Here is a 23,621-nt window from a genome sequence, read left to right on the forward strand (position 1 = left end):
CAGTCAGTCACTCAGTCACTCACTCAGTCACTCAGTCACTCAGTCAGCCACTCAGTCACTCACTCAGTCACTCAGTCAGTCACTCAGTCACTCACTCAGTCACTCACTCAGTCACTCAGTCACTCACTCAGTCACTCAGTCACTCACTCAGTCACTCAGTCACTCAGTCAGCCACTCAGTCACTCACTCAGTCACTCAGTCAGTCACTCAGTCACTCACTCAGTCACTCAGTCACTCACTCAGTCACTCAGTCACTCAGTCACTCAGCCAGTCACTCAGCCAGTCACTCAGTCAGCCACTCAGTCAGTCAGTCAGTCACTCAGCCAGTCACTCAGTCACTCAGTCAATCACTCAGTCACTTACTCAGTCACTCACTCAGTCATTCACTCACTCAGTCACTCACTCAGTCACTCAGTCAGTCACTCACTCACTCAGCCAGTCACTCAGTCACTCAGTTACTCAGTCAGTCACTCAGTCACTCACTCACTGAGTCACTCGCTCAGTCACTCACTCACTCACTGAGTCACTCGCTCAGTCACTCACTCACTCACTGAGTCACTTGCTCAGGCAGTCAGTAAGTTACTCACTCAGCGGCTGACTGAGTGACTGACCGACCAACCGACTGACCAACTGGCCGAGTGACTGACCAAGTGACCGACCGACTAACTGACTGACCAAGTGACCGACCGACTGACTGACTGACCAAGTGACCCACCGACTGACCGACTGACCAAGTGACTGACCGACCGACTGACAGACCGACTGACCGAGTGACCAACTGACCGACCGACTGACCGATTGACCGATTAACCGTCTAACTAACTGACTGACCAACTGACTGACCAAGTGACTGACCAAGTGACTGCTTGACTGAGCGACTGACTGACGGAGTGACTGACCGACTGACTGACTGACCGACGGATCGACCGACTGACCAAGTGACTGACCGACTAACTGACTGACTGACCGAGTGACTGACTGACCGACTGACCGAGTGACTGACCGACTGACTGATTGACTGAGCGACTGACTGACCAAGTGACTGACCGACTGACTGACCAACGGATCGACCAACTGACTGACTGACCAAGTGACTGACCGACTAACTGACTGACTGACCGACCCACCGACTGACCGACTGACCGAGCGACCGACCGACTGATCGACTGACTGACTGACTGACTGACTAACTGACCGACCGACCGACCGAGTGACTGACCGACTGACTGACTGATCGACTGACTGACGGACTGACCGACCGACTGACCGACCGAGTGACTGACCGAGTGACTGACTGACCGACTGATCGACTGACCGACCGACCAAGTGACTGACCAAGTGACTGACCAAGTGACTGATTGACTGAGCGACTGACTGACGGAGTGACTGACCGACGGATCGACCGACTGATGAAGTGACCGACCGAATGACCAAGTGACTGACCAACTGACTGACCGACTGACTGACCAAGTGACTGACCAAGTGACTGACCGACTGACTGACCAAGTGACTGACCAAGTGACTGACTGACCAAGTGACTGACCAACTGACTGACCAAGTGACTGACCAAGTGACTGACCAACTGACCGACCAAGTGACTGACCAAGTGACTGACCAAGTGACTGACCAAGTGACTGACCAAGTGACTGACCGACTGACTGATTGACTGAGCGACTGACTGACTGACCGACGGATCGACCGACTGACCGACTGACCAAGTGACTGACTGACTGACCAAGTGACTGACTGACTGACCGACTGACCTACTGACCTACTGACCGCTCACCTTGGGAGGCAGCAAGGCCTTCACCGCCTGCCCGTGATGGTGAGCGCCTAGCACCAGGCCGGGCGAGGTGGTGTAGGATGAGTAGTGGTGGTGGTGGTGGGCCCAGGGCCGGCCTAGCCAGCCCTGCTGGCTGGGCGGGTGACTGACCAAGTGACTGACCGAGTGACTGACCAAGTGACTGACCAACTGACTGACCAAGTGACTGACCAACTGACTGACCGACTGACCAAGTGACTGACCAAGTGACTGACCAAGTGACTGACCAAGTGACTGACCAAGTGACTGATTGACTGAGCGACTGACTGACAGAGTGACTGACCAAGTGACTGACCAAGTGACTGACCAAGTGACTGATTGACTGAGCGACTGACTGACAGAGTGACTGACCAAGTGACTGACCAAGTGACTGACCAACTGACTGACCAAGTGACTGACCACGTGACTGACCAAGCGACTGACCAAGTGACTGATTGACTGAGCGACTGACTGACCAGGTGACTGACCGACTAACTGACTGACCAAGTGACTGACCAAGTGACTGACCAAGTGACTGACCAAGTGACTGACCAAGCAACTGACCAAGCGACTGACCAACTGACTGACCAAGTTACTGACCAAGTGACTGACCGACTGACTGATTGACTGACCGACTAACTGACTGACCAAGTGACTGACCAAGTGACTGACCAAGCGACTGACCAAGTGACTGACCAAGTGACTGACCAAGTGACTGACCAAGTGACTGACCAAGTGACTGACCAAGTGACTGACTGACCAAGTGACTGACCAAGTGACTGACCAAGTGACTGACCAAGTGACTGACCAAGCGACTGACCAAGTGACTGACCAAGTGACTGACCAAGTGACTGACTAAGTGACTGACCAAGTGACTGACCGACTAACTGACCAAGTGACTGACCAAGTGACTGACCAAGTGACTGACCAAGTGACTGACTGACTGACTGACCAAGTGACTGACCAAGTGACTGACCAACTGACTGACTGACTGACTGACCAAGTGACTGACCAAGTGACTGACTGACTGACTGACCAAGTGACTGACCAAGTGACTGACCAAGTGACTGACCAAGTGACTGACCAAGTGACTGACCAAGTGACTAAGTGACTGACCAAGTGACTGACTAAGTGACTGACTAAGTGACTGACCAAGTGACTGACCAAGTGACTGACCAAGTGAGTGACCGAGTGACTGACCAAGTGACTGACCAAGTGACTGACAAAGTGACTGACCAAGCGACTGACCAAGTGACTGACCAAGTGACTGACCAAGTGACCGACCAAGTGACTGACCAAGTGACTGACCAAGTGACTGACCGACTGACTGACCAAGTGACTGACCAAGTGACCGACCAAGTGACTGACCAAGTGACTGACCAAGTGACCGACCAAGTGACTGACCAAGTGACTGACCGACTGACTGACCAAGTGACTGACCAAGTGACTGACCAAGTGACTGACCAAGTGACCGACCAAGTGACTGACCGACTGACTGACCAAGTGACTGACCAAGTGACTGACCAAGTGACTGACCAACTGACTGACCAAGTGACTGACCAAGTGACTGACCAAGTGACTGACCGACTGACTGACCGACTGACTGACCAAGTGACTGACCAAGTGACTGACCAACTGACTGACCAAGTGACTGACCAAGTGACTGACCAAGTGACCGACCAAGTGACTGACCAAGTGACTGACCGAGTGACCGACCAAGTGACTGACCAAGTGACTGACCAAGTGACTGACCAACTGATTGACCAAGTGACTGATTGACTGAGCGACTGACTGACAGAGTGACTGACCGATTGACTGACTGACCGACGGATCGACCGACTGACCGATTGACCAAGTGACTGACCGACTAACTGACTGACCGAGTGACTGACTGACCGAGTGACTGACTGATCGACTGACCGACCGACTGACCAAGTGACTGACCAAGTGACTGACCAAGTGACTGACCAACTGACTGACCAAGTGACCGACCAAGTGACTGACCAAGCAACTGACCAAGTGACTGACCTAGTGACTGACCAACTGACTGACCAAGTGACTGACCAAGCGACTGACCAAGTGACTGATTGACTGAGCGACTGACTGACGGAGTGACTGACCGACTGACTGACTGATCGACGGATCGACCGACTGACCAAGTGACTGACCGACTAACTGACTGACTGACCGAGTGACTGACTGACTGACCGAGTGACTGACCGACGGATCGACCGACTGATGAAGTGACCGACCGAATGACCAAGTGACTGACTGAGCGACCGACCGACCAACCAAGTGACTGACCAACTGACTGACCAAGTGACTGACCAAGTGACTGACCAAGTGACTGACCATGTGACTGACCAAGTGACTGACCAAGTGACTGACCAAGTGACTGACCGACTGACTGACTGACTGACCAAGTGACTGACCAAGTGACTGACTGACCAAGTGACTGACCAACTGACTGACCAAGTGACTGACCAACTGACCGACCAAGTGACTGACCAAGTGACTGACCAAGTGACTGACCGACTGACTGACCAAGTGACTGACCAAGTGACTGACCAAGTGACTGACCAAGTGACTGACCAACTGACTGACCAAGTGACTGACCAAGTGACTGACCAAGTGACTGACCGACTGACTGATTGACTGAGCGACTGACTGACTGGCCGACGGATCGACCGACGGATCGACCGAGTGACCAAGTGACCGAACGACTGATCGACTGACCAAGTGACTGATCGACTGACCAAGTGACTGACTGACCGACCTACTGACCTACTGACCGACTGACCGCTCACCTTGGGAGGCAGCAAGGCCTTCACCGCCTGCCCGTGATGGTGAGCGCCTAGCGCCAGTCCGGGCGAGGTGGTGTAGGATGAGTAGTGGTGGTGGTGGTGGGCCCAGGGCCGGCCTAGCCAGCCCTGCTGGCTGGGTGGGTGACTGACCAAGTGACTGACCACGTGACTGACCAAGTGACTGACCAAGTGACTGACCAAGTGACCGACCAAGTGACCGACTAACTGACTGACCGAGTGACTGACTGACCGAGTGACTGACTGACCGACTGACTGACCAAGTGACTGACCAAGTGACTGACCAAGTGACTGACCGACTGACCGACCAAGTGACCGACCAAGTGACTGACCAAGTGACTGACCGACTGACTGACCAAGTGACTGACCAAGTGACTGACCAACTGACTGACCAAGTGACTGACCAAGTGACTGACCAAGTGACTGACCAAGTGACTGATTGACTGAGTGACTGACCGACTGATTGACTGACCAACGGATCGATCGACCGACCGACCGAGTGACTGACTGATCGACTGACCGACCGAATGACCAAGTGACTGACTGACCAAGTGACTGACTGACCTACTGACTGACTGACCTACTGACCTACTGACCGACTGACCGCTCACCTTGGGAGGCAGCAAGGCCTTCACCGCCTGCCCGTGATGGTGAGCGCCTAGCGCCAGTCCGGGCGAGGTGGTGTAGGATGAGTAGTGGTGGTGGTGGTGGGCCCAGGGCCGGCCTAGCCAGCCCTGCTGGCTGGGTGGGTGGGTGACCAAGTGACTGACCAAGTGACTGACCAAGTGACTGACCAAGTGACTGACCAACTGACCGACCAACTGACTGACCAAGTGACTGACCAAGTGACTGACCGACTGACTGACCGACTGACTGACCGACTGACTGACCAAGTGACTGACCAAGTGACCGACCAAGTGACCGACTAACTGACTGACCGAGTGACTGACTGACCGAGTGACTGACTGACCGACTGACTGACCAAGTGACTGACCAAGTGACTGACCAAGTGACTGATTGACTGACTGACCAAGTGACTGACCAAGTGACTGACCAAGTGACTGACCAAGTGACTGACCAAGTGACTGACCAAGTGACTGACCAAGTGACTGACCAAGTGACTGACCAAGTGACTGACCAAGCGACTGACCAAGCGACTGACCAAGTGACTGACCAAGCGACTGACCAACTGACTGACCAAGTGACTGACCAAGTGACTGACCAAGTGACTGACCAAGTGACTGACCAAGTGACCGACTAACTGACTGACCGAGTGACTGACTGACCGAGTGACTGACTGACCGACTGACTGACCAAGTGACTGACCAAGTGACTGACCTACTGACTGACTGACCTACTGACCTACTGACCTACTGACCGCTCACCTTGGGAGGCAGCAAGGCCTTCACCGCCTGCCCGTGATGGTGAGCGCCTAGCGCCAGTCCGGGCGAGGTGGTGTAGGATGAGTAGTGGTGGTGGTGGTGGGCCCAGGGCCGGCCTAGCCAGCCCTGCTGGCTGGGTGGGTGACTGACCAAGTGACTGACCGACTGACTAAGTGACTGACCAACTGACTGACCAAGTGACTGACCAACTGACTGACCAAGTGACTGACCAAGTGACTGACTGACTGACCGACCGACTGATTGACTGATCAAGTGACCGACTGACTGACCGAGTGACTGACCAAGTGACTGACCGACTGACTGACCAAGTGACTGACCGACTGACTGACCAAGCGACTGACCAAGTGACTGACCAAGTGACTGACCAAGTGACTGATTGACTGACTGACCAAGTGACTGACCAAGTGACTGACCAAGTGACTGACCAAGTGACTGACCAACTGACTGACCAAGTGACTGACCAAGTGACTGACCAAGTGACTGACCAAGTGACTGACCAAGCGACTGACCAAGCGACTGACCAAGTGACTGACCAAGCGACTGACCAACTGACTGACCAAGTGACTGACCAAGTGACTGACCAAGTGACTGACCAAGTGACTGACCAAGTGACCGACTAACTGACTGACCGAGTGACTGACTGACCGAGTGACTGACTGACCGACTGACTGACCAAGTGACTGACCAAGTGACTGACCTACTGACTGACTGACCTACTGACCTACTGACCTACTGACCGCTCACCTTGGGAGGCAGCAAGGCCTTCACCGCCTGCCCGTGATGGTGAGCGCCTAGCACCAGGCCGGGCGAGGTGGTGTAGGATGAGTAGTGGTGGTGGTGGTGGTGGTGGGCCCAGGGCCGGCCTAGCGAACCCTGCTGGCTGGGTGGGTGACTGACTGACCGACTGACCGAGTGACTGACTGACCAAGTGACTGACCAAGTGACTGAGCGACTGACTGACCAAGTGACTGACCAAGTGACTGACCAAGTGACTGATTGACTGACTGACCAACTGACTGACCAAGTGACTGAGCGACTGACTGACCAAGTGACTGACCAAGTGACTGATGGACTGAGCGACTGACTGATGGAGTGACTGACCGACTGACTGACTGACCGATGGATCGACCGACTGACCGACTGACCAAGTGACTGACCAAGTGACTGACCAACTGACTGACCAAGTGACTGACCAAGTGACTGACCAAGTGACTGACCAAGTGACTGACCGACTGACTGACCAACTGACTGACCAAGTGACTGACCAAGTGACTGACCAACTGACTGACCAAGTGACTGACCGACTGACTGACCAAGTGACTGACCAAGTGACTGACCGACTGACTGACCAAGTGACTGACCAAGCGACTGACCAAGCGACTGACCAACTGACTGACCAAGTGACTGACCAACTGACTGACCAAGTGACTGACCTACTGACTGACTGACCAACTGACTGACCTACTGACCTACTGACCGCTCACCTTGGGAGGCAGCAAGGCCTTCACCGCCTGCCCGTGATGGTGAGCGCCTAGCGCCAGTCCGGGCGAGGTGGTGTAGGATGAGTAGTGGTGGTGGTGGTGGGCCCAGGGCCGGCCTAGCCAGCCCTGCTGGCTGGGTGGGTGACCGACCAAGTGACCGACCAAGTGACTGACCAAGTGACTGACCAAGTGACTGACCAAGTGACTGACCAACTGACTGACCAAGCGACTGACCAAGTGACTGACCAAGTGACTGACCAAGTGACTGACCAACTGACTGACCAAGTGACTGACCAAGTGACTGACCAAGTGACTGACCGACTGACTAAGTGACTGACCAAGTGACTGACCAAGCGACTGACCAAGTGACTGACCAAGTGACTGACCGAGTGACTGACCAAGTGACTGACCAAGTGACTGACCAAGTGACTGATTGACTGACCAAGTGACTGACCGACTGACTGACCAAGTGACTGACCAAGTGACTGACCAAGTGACTGACCAAGTGACTGACCAAGTGACTGACCAACTGACTGACCAAGTGACTGACCAAGCGACTGACCAAGTGACTGACCAAGTGACTGACCAACTGACTGACCAAGTGACTGACCAAGTGACTGACCAAGTGACTGACGAAGTGACTGACCAACTGACTGACCAAGTGACTGACCAAGTGACTGACCAAGTGACTGATTGACTGAGCGACTGACCGACTGATTGACTGACCGACGGATCGATCGACCGACCGACCGAGTGACTGACTGATCGACTGACCGACCGAATGACCAAGTGACTGACTGACCAAGTGACTGACTGACCTACTGACTGACTGACCTACTGACCTACTGACCTACTGACCGCTCACCTTGGGAGGCAGCAAGGCCTTCACCGCCTGCCCGTGATGGTGAGCGCCTAGCGCCAGTCCGGACTGACCAAGTGACTGACCAACTGACTGACCAAGTGACTGACCAAGTGACTGATTGACTGAGCGACTGACTGACCAAGTGACTGAACAAGTGACTGACCAAGTGACTGACCAACTGACTGACCAAGTGACTGACCAAGCGACTGACCGACCAACTGACTGACCGACTGACTGACCGACTGACTAACCAAGTGACTGAGCGACTGACTGACCAAGTGACTGACCAAGTGACTGACCAAGTGACTGACCAAGCGACTGACCAAGTGACTGACCAAGTGACTGACCAAGTGACTGACCAACTGACTGACCAAGTGACTGACCAAGCGACTGACCAAGTGACTGATCAAGTGACTGACCAACTGACTGACCAAGTGACCGACCAAGTGACTGACCAAGTGACTGACTGACCAAGTGACTGACCAAGTGACTGACCAAGTGACTGACCAAGCGACTGACCAAGTGACTGACCAAGTGACTGACCAAGTGACTGACCAACTGACTGACCAAGTGACTGATCAAGTGACTGATCGACTGACTGACCAAGTGACTGACCAAGCGACTGACCAAGTGACTGACCAAGTGACTGATTGACTGAGCAATTGACTGACCGAGTGACTGACCAACTGACTGACTGACCGAATGACCGAGTGACTGACCGACTGATCGACTGACTGACCGACTGACTGACCAAGTGACCGAGTGACTGACCAAGTGACTGACCAAGTGACTGACCAACTGACTGACCAAGTGACTGACCAAGTGACTGACCAAGTGACTGACCAAGTGACTGACCAAGTGACTGATTGACTGACTGACCAAGTGACTGACCAAGTGACTGACCAAGTGACTGACCAAGTGACTGACCAAGTGACCGACTGACTGACCAAGTGACTGACCAAGTGACTGACCAACTGACTGACCAAGTGACTGACCGACTGACTGACCGACTGACTGACCAAGTGACTGACCAAGTGACTGACCGACTGACTGACCAAGTGACTGACCAAGTGACTGACCAAGTGACTGACCAAGCGACTGATTGACTGAGCGACTGACTGACCAAGTGACTGACCGAGTGACTAACCGACTGACAAAGTGACTGACCAAGTGACTGACCAAGTGACTGACCAAGTGACTGACCAAGTGACTGACTGACTGACCAAGTGACTGACCAAGTGACTGACCGACTGACTGACCAAGTGACTGACCAAGTGACTGATTGACTGACCAACTGACTGACCAAGTGACTGACCAACTGACTGACCAAGTGACTGACCAAGTGACTGACCAACTAACTGACCAAGTGACTGACCAAGTGACTGACCAACTAACTGACCAAGTGACTGACCAAGTGACCGACTGACTGACCAAGTGACTGACCAAGTGACTGACCAACTGACTGACCAAGTGACTGACCGACTGACTGACCGACTGACTGACCAAGTGACTGACCAAGTGACTGACCGACTGACTGACCAAGTGACTGACCAAGTGACTGACCAAGTGACTGACCAAGCGACTGATTGACTGAGCGACTGACTGACCAAGTGACTGACCGAGTGACTAACCGACTGACAAAGTGACTGACCAAGTGACTGACCAAGTGACTGACCAAGTGACTGACCAAGTGACTGACTGACTGACCAAGTGACTGACCAAGTGACTGACCGACTGACTGACCAAGTGACTGACCAAGTGACTGATTGACTGACCAACTGACTGACCAAGTGACTGACCAACTGACTGACCAAGTGACTGACCAAGTGACTGACCAACTAACTGACCAAGTGACTGACCAAGTGACTGACCAACTAACTGACCAAGTGACTGACCAAGTGACTGACCAACTGACTGACCAACTGACTGACCAAGTGACTGACCAACTGACTGACCAAGTGACTGACCAAGTGACTGACCAACTAACTGACCAAGTGACTGACCAAGTGACTGACCGACTGACTGACCAACTGACTGACCAAGTGACTGACCGACTGACTGATTGACTGAGCGACTGACTGCCTGACCGACGGATCGACCGACTGACTGACCGAGTGACCGAGTGACCAAGTGACTAACCGACAGACCGAGTGACTGACTGACCTACTGACTGACTGACTGACTGACCAAGTGACTGACCAAGTGACTGACCGACTGACTGACCAAGTGACTGACCAAGTGACTGACCAAGTGACTGACCAAGTGACTGACCAAGTGACTAAGTGACTGACCAAGTGACTGACCAACTGACTGACCAAGTGACTGACCAAGTGACTGAGCGACTGACTGACTGACTGATTGACTGAGCGACTGACTGACTGACCGACGGATCGACCGACCGACCGACCGACCAAGTGACCAAGTGACCGAACGACTGATCGACTGACCAAGTGACTGATCGACTGACCAAGTGACTGACTGACTGACCGACTGACTGACCGACTGACCTACTGACCTACTGACCGCTCACCTTGGGAGGCAGCAAGGCCTTCACCGCCTGCCCGTGATGGTGAGCGCCTAGCGCCAGTCCGGGCGAGGTGGTGTAGGATGAGTAGTGGTGGTGGTGGTGGGCCCAGGGCCGGCCTAGCCAGCCCTGCTGGCTGGGCGGGTGACTGACCAAGTGACCGACCAAGTGACTGACCAAGTGACTGACCAAGTGACTGACCAAGTGACTGACCAACTGACTGACCAAGTGACTGACCGAGTGACTGACTGACCTACTGACTGACCGACCTACTGACCTATTGACCTGACCGCTCACCTTGGGAGGCAGCAAGGCCTTCACCGCCTGCCCGTGATGGTGAGCGCCTAGCGCCAATCCGGGCGAGGTGGTGTAGGATGAGTAGTGGTGGTGGTGGTGGTGGTGGGCCCAGGGCCGGCCTAGCGAACCCTGCTGGCCGGACATCAGCTGCTGATGATGATGATGATGCTGCTGCTGATGCTGATGCTGCTGGTGCTGCTGATGGCGCTGCTGGTGCTGCTGGTGGTGGTGGTGGCGGTGAGCGTGGTGGTGAGCGTGGTGGTGAGCGGAGGTGAGCGAGCGGGTGAGGAGGGCATCCAGGTAGAGGCTGTTAGGCTTTGGCCTACGTCGGTGGAGGGAGTGGAGACGCTGCAGGCGAGAGATGGCCAGGCAGGCTCGCCTGGGGTTGAGCGGTGGTGGTGAGTGGTGGTGGTGAGTGGTGGTGAGGGTGGTGGTGAGGGTGAGGAGTGGTGGTGGTGAGGGTGAGGAGTGGTGGTGAGGGTGAGGAGTGGTGGTGGTGATGGTGATGGTGAGTGGTGGTGGTGGTGATGGTGAGTGGTGGTGGTGGTGGTGGTGAGTGGTGGTGAGTGGTGAGTGGTGGTGGTGGTGGTGAGTGGTGGTGGTGAGGGTGGTGGTGAGGGTGGTGAGGGTGAGGAGTGGTGGTGGTGAGTGGTGGTGAGTGGTGGTGGTGGTGAGCGGTGGTGAGGGTGGTGGTGAGGGTGAGGAGTGGCGGTGAGGGTGATGAGTGGCGGTGGTGAGTGGTGGTGGTGGTGAGGGTGGTGGTGAGGGTGAGGAGTGGTGGTGGTGGTGGTGGTGAGGAGTGGTGATGGTGGTGGTGATGGTGGGGGTGAGCGGTGAGGGGTGGTGGTGATGGTGGTGGTGGTGAGGGTGGGGGGGGGGGTGAGGAGGGGTAAAAGAGAAAGGTCAGTCGGTCGCCCGGTTGGACACTCACTCAGTCAGTCAGTCAGTCACTCAGTCAGTCAGTCAGTCACTCAGTCAGTCACTCAGACACTCACTCAGTCAGTCAGTCACTCAGTCAGTAAGTCGGTCAGTCACTCAGTCACTCAGTAACTCAGTCAGTCACTCACTCAGTAAGTCAGTCACTCACTCAGACACTCACTCAGTCACTCAGTCACTCACTCAGTCACTCACTCAGTAAGTCAGTCACTCACTCAGACACTCACTCAGTCACTCAATCACTCACTCAGTCACTCAGTTACTCACTCAGACACTCACTCAGTCACTCACTCAGTCAGTCAGTCACTCAGTCACTCAGTTACTCACTCAGTCACTCACTCAGTCACTCACTCAGTCACTCACTCAGTCAGTCAGTCAGTCACTCACTCACTCACTCAGTCACTCACTCAGTCACTCAGTCAGTCACTCGCTCAATCAGTCAGTCAGTCACTCACTCAATCACTCACTCAGTCACTCACTCAGTCACTCACTCAGATACTCACTCAGTCAGTCAGTCAGTAACTCAGTCACTCACTCAGTCACTCACTCAGATACTCACTCAGTCAGTCACTCAGGCAGTCACTCAGTCAGTCACTCAGTCACTCACTCAGTCACTCACGCAGTCAGTCAGTCACTCACTCAGTAAGTCAGTCACTCACTCAGACACTCACTCAGTCAGTCACTCACTCAGTCACTCAGTTACTCACTCAGACACTCATTCAGTCACTCAGTCAGTCACTCAGTCAGTCAGTCACTCAGACAGTTACTCACTCAGTCAGTCACTCAGTCACTCAGTCAGTCACTCGCTCACTCAGTCAGTCAGTCACTCACTCAGTAACTCACTCAGTCACTCACTCAGTCACTCACTCAGATACTCACTCAGTCAGTCACTCAGTCAGTAACTCAGTCACTCACTCAGTCACTCACTCAGATACTCACTCAGTCAGTCACTCACTCAGTCACTCACTCAGATACTCACTCAGTCAATCACGCAGTCACTCAGTCAGTCAGTCACTCACTCAGTCACTCACGCAGTCAGTCAGTCACTCACTCAGTAAGTCAGTCACTCACTCAGACACTCACTCAGTCAGTCAGTCACTCACTCAGTCACTCAGTTACTCACTCAGACACTCACTCAGTCACTCAGTCAGTAACTCAGTCAGTCACTCAGTCACTCACTCAGTCACTCACTCACTCAGTCACTCAGTCACTCAGTCACTCACTCAGTCAGTCAGTCACTCACTCAGTCACTCACTCAGTCAGTCACTCGCTCACTCAGTCAGTCAGTCACTCACTCAGTCACTCACTCAGTCACTCACTCAGTCACTCACTCAGATAGTCACTCAGTCAGTCACTCAGTCAGTCACTCAGTCACTCACTCAGTCACTCACTCAGATACTCACTCAGATACTCACTCAGTCAGTCGCTCAGGCAGTCACTCAGTCAGTCACTCAGTCAGTCAATCAGTCACTCACTCACTCAGTCACTCACTCAGATACTCAGTCAGTCACTCACTCAGTCACTCACTCAGTCACTCACGCAGTCAGTCAGTCACTCAGTAAGTCACTCACTCAGACACTCACTCAGTCACTCAGTCACTCATTCAGTCACTCAGTTACTCACTCAGACACTCACTCAGTCACTCACTCAGTCACTCACTCACTCAGTCACTCACTCAGTCACTCACTCACTCAGTCACTCAGTCAGTCAGTCACTCACTCAGTCACTCACTCAGTCACTCAGTCAGTCACTCGCTCACTCAGTCAGTCAGTCACTCAGTCACTCACTCAGTCACTCACTCAGATACTCACTCAGTCAGTCACTCAGTCACTCACTCAGTCACTCACTCAGATACTCACTCAGTCAGTCGCTCAGGCAGTCACTCAGTCAGTCATTCAGTCAGTCACTCAGTCACTCACTCAGTCACTCACTCAGATACTCACTCAGTCAGTCAGCCAGGCAGTCACTCAGTCACTCACTCAGTCACTCACTCAGATACTCACTCAGTCAGTCAGTCACTCACTCAGGCAGTCAGTCACTCACTCAGGCAGTCAGTCACTCAGTCAGTCACTCAGTCCCTCAGTCAGTCACTCAGTCAGTCAGTCACTCAGTCAGGCAGTCAGTCATTCACTCAGTCAGTCACTCAGTCATTCACTCAGCCAGTCACTCAGTTACTCACACAGTCACTCACTCAGTCACTCACTCACACAGTCACTCACACAGTCACTCACTCAGTCACTCACTCACTCAGTCACTCACTCAGTCACTCAGTCACTCAGTCACTCACTCAGTCACTCGGTCACTTAGACACTCAATCAGACACTCACTTAGTCACTCACTCACTCAATCACTCACTCAGTCACTCACTCAGACACTCACTCAGACACTCAGTCACTCACTCAGTCACTGAGTGAGTAACTCACTGACTGCCTGAGTGACTGAGCAACTGACTGACTGAGTGACTGAGTGAGTGACTGAGTGACTGAGTGACTGACTGACTGCCTGACTGAGCGACTGACTGCCTGAGTGAGTGACTGACTGAATCACTGAGTGACTGACTGAGTGACTGACTGACTGACTCACTGCCTGCGTGTACGATCCTGATCTCCAGCCACCTGTTCCATCAGTGACGGGAGACAGTGACTGACTGAGTGACTGACTGAGTGAGTGACTGAGTGACTGAGTGACTGCTTGGCTGACTGACTGAGTGACTGATTGACTGAGTGACTCACTGAGTGACTGACTGACTGAGTGAGTGACTGACTGAGTGACTGACTGAGTGAGTGACTGCGTGACTGAGTGACTGACTGAGTGACTGAGTGACTGACTGAGTGACTGACTGACTGCCTGAGTGACTGACTGAGTGACTGACTGAGTGACTGACTGACTGAGTGACTGACTGAGTGACTGACTGAGTGAGTGACTGAGTGAGTGAGTGGGTGAGTGGGTGGGTGGGTGGATGACTGACTGAGTGACTGAGTGACTGAGTGACTGACTGACTGAGTGACTGACTGCCTGAGTGACTGAGTGACTGACTGAGTGAGTGACTGACTGAGTGACTGAGTGACTCACTGCCTGCGTGACTGCCTGAGTGACTGACTGAGTGGCTGACTGACTGAGTGACTGACTGACTGACTGAGTGACTGACTGAGTGAGTGACTGAGTGGGTGAGTGACTGAGTGAGTGACTGAGTGGGTGACTGAGTGAGTGACTGACTGAGTGACTGAGTGACTGACTGAGTGACTGACTGAGTGAGTGACTGAGTGGGTGAGTGACTGAGTGAGTGACTGAGTGGGTGAGTGACTGAGTGAGTGACTGGGTGAGTGAGTGACTGGGTGAGTGACTGGGTGAGTGAGTGACTAGGTGAGTGACTGAGTGAGTGACTGAGTGACTGACTGACTGAGTGACTGACTGAGTGACTGACTGAGTGACTGACTGATTGAGTGACTGACTGACTGCCTGAGTGACTGACTGAGTGACTGAGTGAGTGACTGAGTGACTGACTGAGTATCTGACTGAGTGACTGACTGAGTGACTGACTGAGTGACTGACTGCCTGAGTTACTGACTGAGTGACTGAGTGACTGCCTGAGTGACTGACTGAGTGAGTGACTGACTGATTGACTGAGTGACTGACTGAGTGACTGAGTGAGTGACTGACTGAGTGACTGACTGAGTGACTGACTGACTGAGTGACTGACTGAGTGAGTGACTGAGTGGGTGAGTGACTGAGTGAGTGACTGAGTGGGTGAGTGACTGAGTGAGTGACTGGGTGAGTGAGTGACTGGGTGAGTGACTGGGTGAGTGAGTGACTAGGTGAGTGACTGAGTGAGTGACTGAGTGACTGACTGACTGACTGAGTGACTGAGTGACTGACTGATTGAGTGACTGACTGACTGCCTGAGTGACTGACTGAGTGACTGAGTGAGTGACTGAGTGACTGACTGAGTATCTGACTGAGTGACTGACTGACTGAGTGACTGACTGAGTGAATGACTGAGTAACTGACTGAGTGACTGACTGCCTGAGTTACTGACTGAGTGACTGAGTGACTGCCTGAGTGACTGACTGAGTGACTGACTGAGTGACTGAGTGACTGACTGACTGAGTAACTGACTGACTGAATGACTCACTGCCTGAGTGACTGACTGAGCGACTGAGTGAGTGAGTGACTGACTGACTGAGTGACTGAGTGAGTGACTGACTGAGTGACTGACTGAGTGACTGACTGACTGACTGAGTGACTGACTGAGTGACTGAGTGACTGACTGAGTGACTGACTGAGTGACTGAGTGACTGACTGAGTGACTGACTGAGTGACTGACTGAGTGACTGACTGAGTGACTGACTGCCTGAGTGACTGAGTGTCTGACTGACTGACTGACTGACTGAGTGACTGCCTGAGTGACTGACTGAGTGGCTGACTGGCTGAGTGACTGAGTGTCTGACTGACTGACTGCCTGAGTGACTGACTGAGTGACTGAGTGAGTGACTGAGTGACTGACTGAGTGACTGACTGAGTGACTGACTGAGTGACTGACTGACTGACTGAGTGACTGAGTAACTGACTGAGTGACTGACTGAGTAACTGACTGAGTGACTGACTGAGTGACTGACTGAGTGACTGACTGAGTGACTGACTGCCTGAGTGACTGACTGAGTGTCTGACTGACTGACTGAGTGACTGCCTGAGTGACTGCCTGAGTGACTGACTGAGTGGCTGACTGGCTGAGTGACTGAGTGTCTGACTGACTGACTGCCTGAGTGACTGACTGAGTGACTGAGTGAGTGACTGAGTGACTGATTGTCTGACTGACTGAGTGACTGACTGAGTGACTGACTGACTGAGTGACTGACTGAGTGACTGACTGAGTGACTGCCTGACTGACTGACTGAGTGACTCATTGAGTGACTGACTGACTGAGTGACTGAGTGAGTGACTGAGTGAGTGACTGCCTGACTGAGTGAGCGAGTGACTGACTGAGTGAGTGACTGACTGACTGAGTGAGTGACTGAGTGAGTGACTGAGTGACTGAGTGACTGACTGAGTGAGTAACTGTCTGAGTGAGTGAGTGAGTGACTGAGTGACTGAGTGAGTGACTGAGTGAGTGACTGAGTGAGTGACTGAGTGAGTGAGTGACTGACTGAGTGACTGAGTGAGTAACTGAGTGAGTGAGTGACTGAGTGACTGACTGAGTGACTGAGTGATTGAGTGACTGAGTGACTGCCTGAGTGAGTGACAGACTGACTGAGTGACTGACTGTGTGACTGACTGAGTGACTGACTGAGTGACTGACTGAGTGACTGAGTGACAGACTGACTGAGTGACTGACTGAGTGACTGAGTGACAGACTGAGTGACTGACTGACTGACTGAGTGACTGACTCACTGTCTGCGTGACTGAGTGAGTGACTGACTGAGTGAGTGACTGACTGAGTGAGTGACTGACTGGCTGACTGAGTGACTGACTGAGTGAGTGACTGACTGGCTGACTGAGTGACTGACTGAGTGAGTGACTGGCTGACTGAGTGACTGACTGAGTGACTGACTGAGTGACTGAGTGACTGACTGACTGAGTGACTGACTGACTGAGTGACTGACTGACTGACTGAGTCACTGACTAACTGAGTGACTGACTGACTGACTGAGTGACTCACTGAGTGACTGACTGAGTGAGTGACTGAGTGACTGACTGACTGAGTGACTGACTGAGTGACTGAGTGACTGAGTGACTGACTGAGTGACTGACTGAGTCACTGACTGACTGACTGACTGAATGACTGACTGAGTGAGTGACTGAGTGAGTGAGTGACTGAGTGAGTGAGTGACTGAGTGAGTGACTGAGTGACTGACTGACTGAGTCACTGACTGACTGAGTGACTGACTGAGTGACTGAGTGACTGACTGGCTGACTGAGTGAGTGACTGAGTGAGTGACTGAGTGACTGAGTGACTGACTGAGTGAGTAACTGTCTGAGTGAGTGAGTGACTGAGTGACTGAGTGAGTGACTGAGTGAGTGACTGAGTGAGTGACTGAGTGAGTGAGTGACTGACTGAGTGACTGAGTGAGTAACTGAGTGAGTGAGTGACTGAGTGACTGACTGAGTGACTGAGTGATTGAGTGACTGAGTGACTGCCTGAGTGAGTGACAGACTGACTGAGTGACTGACTGTGTGACTGACTGAGTGACTGACTGAGTGACTGACTGAGTGACTGAGTGACAGACTGACTGAGTGACTGACTGAGTGACTGAGTGACAGACTGAATGAGTGACTGACTGACTGAGTGACTGAGTGATTGACTGACTGAGTGACTGACTGAGTGACTGACTGACTGACTGACTGAGTGACTGAGTGACTGACTGACTGAGTGACTGAGTGACTGAGTGACTGAGTGACTGACTGACTGAGTGACTCACTGAGTGACTGACTGAGTGACTGAGTAACTGACTGAGTGACTGACTGAGTGACTGAGTGACAGACTGACTGAGTGACTGACTGAGTGACTGAGTGACAGACTGAATGAGTGACTGACTGACTGAGTGACTGAGTGATTGACTGACTGAGTGACTGACTGAGTGACTGACTGACTGACTGACTGAGTGACTGAGTGACTGACTGACTGAGTGACTGAGTGACTGAGTGACTGACTGACTGAGTGACTCACTGAGTGACTGACTGAGTGACTGAGTAACTGACTGAGTGACTGACTGAGTGACTGACTGACTGACTGAGTGACTGAGTGACTGACTGACTGAGTGACTGAGTGACTGACTGAGTGACTGAGTGACTGACTGGCTGACTGAGTGACTGACTGAGTGAGTGACTGACTGGCTGACTGAGTGACTGAGTGACTGACTGACTGAGTGACTGACTGAGTGAGTGACTGAGTGACTGAGTGACTGACTGGCTGACTGAGTGACTGACTGAGTGAGTGACTGACTGGCTGACTGAGTGACTGACTGAGTGAGTGACTGACTGGCTGACTGAGTGACTGACTGAGTGACTGACTGAGTGACTGACTGAGTGACTGAGTGACTGACTGAGTGACTGACTGAGTGACTGACTGACTGAGTGACTGACTGACTGAGTGACTCACTGAGTCACTGACTGACTGACTGAGTGACTGACTCACTGCCTGCGAGTACGATCTTGATCTCCAGCCGCCTGTTCCACCAGTGATGGGAGGCAGTGAGTTTCTTGAGAGATCTCCCGAGGCAGGAGGGTGTTGCCCTGGCAACGCACACACGGTAACCATGGTAACCACCACGGTAACCAAGGTAACCACCACGGTAACCATAACAACAGCAAGAACGAGTGGGTGGGTGAGTGAGTGAGTGGGTGGGTGGGTGAGTGGGTGAGTGAGTGGGTGAGTGAGTGAGTGAGTGGGTGGTGAGTGAGTGGGTGAGTGAGTGAGTGGGTGAGTGAGTGGTGAGTGAGTGGTGAGTGTGAGTGGTGAGTGAGTGAGTGGGTGAGTGAGTGACTGAGTGAGTGAGTGAGTGGTGAGTGAGTGGTGAGTGAGTGGTGAGTGAGTGGTGAGTGAGTGAGTGGTGAGTGAGTGGTGAGTGAGTGGGTGGTGAGTGAGTGGGTGAGTGAGTGAGTGGGTGAGTGAGTGGTGAGTGAGTGGTGAGTGTGAGTGGTGAGTGAGTGAGTGGGTGAGTGAGTGACTGAGTGAGTGAGTGAGTGGTGAGTGAGTGGTGAGTGAGTGGTGAGTGAGTGGTGAGTGAGTGAGTGGTGAGTGAGTGGTGAGTGAGTGGTGAGTGAGAGTGGTGAGTGAGTGGTGAGTGAGTGGTGAGTGAGTGAGCGAGTGAGTGAGTGGTGAGTGAGTGGTGAGTGAGTGGGTGAGTGGGTGAGTGAGTGAGTGGTGAGTGAGTGGTGAGTGAGTGAGTGGGTGAGTGAGTGGGTGAGTGAGTGAGTGAGTGGGTGAATGAGTGAGTGAGTGAGTGGGTGAGTGAGTGGTGAGTGAGTGAGTGACTGAGTGAGTGAGTGGTGAGTGAGTGGTGAGTGAGTGAGTGGGTGAGTGAGTGGGTGAGTGAGTGAGTGAGTGGGTGAGTGAGTGGGTGAGTGAGTGAGTGAATGGGTGAGTGAGTGAGTGAGTGACTGAGTGACTGAGTGGGTGAGTGAGTGGTGAGTGAGTGAGTGAGTGACTGAGTGAGTGAGTGGGTTAGTGAGTGGTGAGTGAGTGGGTGAGTGAGTGACTGAGTGGTGAGTGAGTGGTGAGTGAGTGGTGAGTGAGTGAGTGAGTGACTGAGTGAGTGAGTGACTGAGTGAGTGAGTGACTGAGTGAGTGAGTGAGTGGTGAGTGAGTGGTGAGTGAGTGGTGAGTGAGTGACTGAGTGGTGAGTGAGTGACTGAGTGAGTGAGTGACTGAGTGAGTGAGTGACTGAGTGGGTGAGTGAGTGGTGAGTGAGTGGGTGAGTGAGTGACTGAGTGGTGAGTGAGTGGTGAGTGAGTGGTGAGTGAGTGAGTGACTGAGTGAGTGAGTGAGTGACTGAGTGAGTGAGTGGTGAGTGAGTGAGTGACTGAGTGAGTGAGTGACTGAGTGAGTGAGTGACTGAGTGAGTGAGTGAGTGGTGAGTGAGTGGTGAGTGAGTGGTGAGTGAGAAGGCCTCACCATGTACAGAAGTTCTCCCAGTAGTAGTGTTGCTCGCACAGAAACATCTCCATCACTCGTAGTGATCACCTCCACCAATGTCTGTATCATCACGGCAACATGTTACCAGTCTATAGTAGTAGTAGTCTATAGTAGTAGTAGTCTATAGTAGTAGTCTATAGTAGTAGTCTATAGTAGTAGTAGTCTATAGTAGTAGTCTATAGTAGTGTAGTCTATAGTAGTAGTGGTCTATAGTAGTAGTCTATAGTAGTGTAGTCTATAGTAGTAATAGTCTATAGTAGTAGTGGTCTATAGTAGTAGTAGTCTATAGTAGTAGTGGTCTATAGTAGTAGTAGTAGTCTATAGTAGTAGTAGTAGTCTATAGTAGTAGTAGTCTATAGTAGTAGTAGTCTATAGTAGTAGTCTATAGTAGTAGTCTATAGTAGTAGTAGTCTATAGTAGTAGTAGTCTATAGTAGTAGTAGTCTATAGTAGTAGTCTATAGTAGTAGTAGTCTATAGTAGTAGTAGTCTATGGTAGTAGTAGTCTATAGTAGTAGTAGTCTATAGTAGTAGTAGTCTATAGTAATAGTAGTCTATGGTAGTAGTCTATAGTAGTAGTAGTCTATAGTAGTAGTAGTCTATGGTAGTAGTAGTCTATGGTAGTAGTAGTCTATAGTAGTAGTAGTCTATAGTAGTAGTAGTCTATAGTAGTAGTCTATAGTAGTAGTAGTCTATAGTAGTAGTAGTCTATAGTAGTAGTCTATAGTAGTAGTAGTCTATAGTAGTAGTAGTCTATAGTAGTAGTAGTCTATAGTAGTAGTCTATAGTAGTAGTCTATAGTAGTAGTAGTCTATAGTAGTAGTAGTCTATAGTAGTAGAAGTCTATAGTAGTGTAGTCTATAGTAGTAGTCTATAGTAGTGTAGTCTATAGTAGTAGTCTATAGTAGTAGTAGTCTATAGTAGTAGTCTATAGTAGTAGTAGTCTATAGAGGTAGTCTATAGTAGTAGTCTATAGTAGTAGTCTATAGTAGTAGTAGTCTATAGTAGTAGTAGTCTATAGTAGTAGTCTATAGTAGTAGTAGTCTATAGTAGTAGTCTATAGTAGTAGTCTATAGTAGTCTATGGTAGTAGTCTATAGTAGTAGTAGTCTATAGTAGTAGTCTATAGTAGTGTAGTCTATAGTAGTAGTCTATAGTAGTAGTAGTCTATAGTAGTAGTCTATAGTAGTAGTAGTCTATAGTAGTAGTAGTCTATAGTAGTAGTCTATAGTAGTAGTAGTCTATAGTAGTAGTCTATAGTAGTGTAGTCTATAGTAGTAGTCTATAGTAGTAGTAGTCTATAGTAGTAGTCTATAGTAGTAGTAGTCTATAGTAGTAGTCTATAGTAGTAGTAGTCTATAGTAGTAGTAGTCTATAGTAGTAGTAGTCTACAGTAGTAGTCTATAGTAGTAGTCTATAGTAGTAGTAGTCTATAGTAGTGTAGTCTATAGTAGTGTAGTCTATAGTAGTAGTCTATAGTAGTAGTAGTCTATAGTAGTAGTCTATAGTAGTAGTAGTCTATAGTAGTGTAGTCTATAGTAGTAGTAGTCTACAGTAGTAGTCTATAGTAGTAGTCTATAGTAGTAGTAGTCTATAGTAGTGTAGTCTATAGTAGTAGTAGTCTATAGTAGTAGTCTATAGTAGTGTAGTCTATAGTAGTAGTCTACAGTAGTAGTCTATAGTAGTAGTCTATAGTAGTAGTAGTCTATAGTAGTGTAGTCTATAGTAGTAGTCTATAGTAGTGTAGTCTATAGTAGTAGTAGTCTATAGTAGTAGTAGTCTATAGTAGTGTAGTCTATAGTAGTAGTCTATGGTAGTACCTGAAGGAGTCCGTTCTGTATGAAGGCTTTGAGAATCAGTGCCAAGTAAACTTCCACCAGGTCAGGTCTGTTGGTGGGTAAACAACACTGGGTGAGTTGGTGAGTTGGTGAGTGGGTGAGTTGGTGAGTTGGTGAGTGGGTGAGTTGGTGAGTTGGTGAGTGGGTGAGTGAGTGAGTTGGTGAGTGAGTGGGTGAGTGGGTGGGTGAGTGAGTGAGTGAGTTGGTGAGTTGGTGAGTGAGTGGGTGAGTGAGTGGGTGAGTGAGTGGGTGAGTGAGTGAGTGAGTTGGTGAGTGAGTGGGTGGGTGAGTAAGTGGGTGGGTGAGTGGGTGAGTGAGTGGGTGAGTGAGTGGGTGAGTGAATGGGTGAGTTAGTGAGTGGGTGATTGAGTGGGTGAGTGGGTGAGTTGGTGAGTGAGTGGGTGGGTGAGTTGGTGAGTGGGTGAGTGAGTGGTGAGTGGGTGAGTGAGTGGGTTAGTGAGTGAGTGACTGAGTGAGTGAGTGAGTGGGTGAGTGAGTGAGTGACTGAGTGAGTGAATGAGTGGGTGGGTGAGTGAGTGGGTGAGTGAATGGGTGAGTTAGTGAGTGGGTGATTGAGTGGGTGAGTGGGTGAGTGAGTGAGTGAGTGGGTGAGTGGGTGAGTGGGTGGGTGAGTGACTGAGTGAGTGAGTGGTGAGTGGGTGAGTGAGTGGTGAGTGGGTGAGGAGTGAGTTGGTGAGTGGGTGAGTGGGTGGGTGAGTGAGTGAGTGAGTGGGTGGGTGAGTGAGTGGGTGAGTGGGTGAGTGGGTGAGTGAGTGGGTGAGTGAGTGAGTGAGTGGGTGAGTGAGTGGGTGAGTGGGTGAGTTGGTGAGTTGGTGAGTGAGTGAGTGGGTGAGTGAGTGGGTGAGTTGGTGAGTTGGTGAGTGAGTGAGTGAGTGGGTGAGTGAGTGAGTGAGTGGGTGAGTGAGTGGGTGAGTGAGTGAGTGAGTGGGTGAGTGGGTGAGTGGGTGAGTGGGTGAGTGAGTTGGTGAGTGAGTGGGTGGGTGAGTGGGTGAGTGAGTGGGTGAGTG

General features: G+C 51.6%; 2 protein-coding genes across 3 annotated transcripts in view; both read right to left on the reverse strand.

Moving 5' to 3' along the window:
* The window catches only part of LOC116938019 (uncharacterized), a 151,445-nt gene extending 140,565 nt beyond the window's left edge, over positions 1–10,880 (reverse strand). Inside the window, exon 1 of one of the 2 annotated variants that reach the window (XM_076057836.1) lies at positions 4,609–10,880. The gene's annotated coding sequence lies outside the window, so the exon portion shown is untranslated. The other variant, XM_076057835.1, reaches the window with a different exon arrangement.
* A 553-nt stretch (positions 10,881–11,433) lies between these two features.
* LOC116938018 (uncharacterized) overlaps positions 11,434–23,621 on the reverse strand; it is a 26,654-nt gene continuing 14,466 nt past the window's right edge. Inside the window, exons 4-5 of the mRNA XM_076057946.1 lie at positions 14,710–17,025; positions 11,434–11,569 (exon numbers count right to left, since the gene is read on the reverse strand). Coding sequence (XP_075914061.1) covers positions 15,938–17,025 — 1,088 coding nt within the window. The 3' untranslated portion in view covers positions 11,434–11,569; positions 14,710–15,937. The remainder of the gene's footprint in view (positions 11,570–14,709; positions 17,026–23,621) is intronic.

The sequence above is a fragment of the Petromyzon marinus genome, chromosome 85, assembly GCF_048934315.1.
Source record: "Petromyzon marinus isolate PM22_M1 ecotype Great Lakes invasive population chromosome 85, UKy_Petmar_22M1.pri1.0, whole genome shotgun sequence".
Taxonomy (NCBI): domain Eukaryota; kingdom Metazoa; phylum Chordata; class Hyperoartia; order Petromyzontiformes; family Petromyzontidae; genus Petromyzon; species Petromyzon marinus.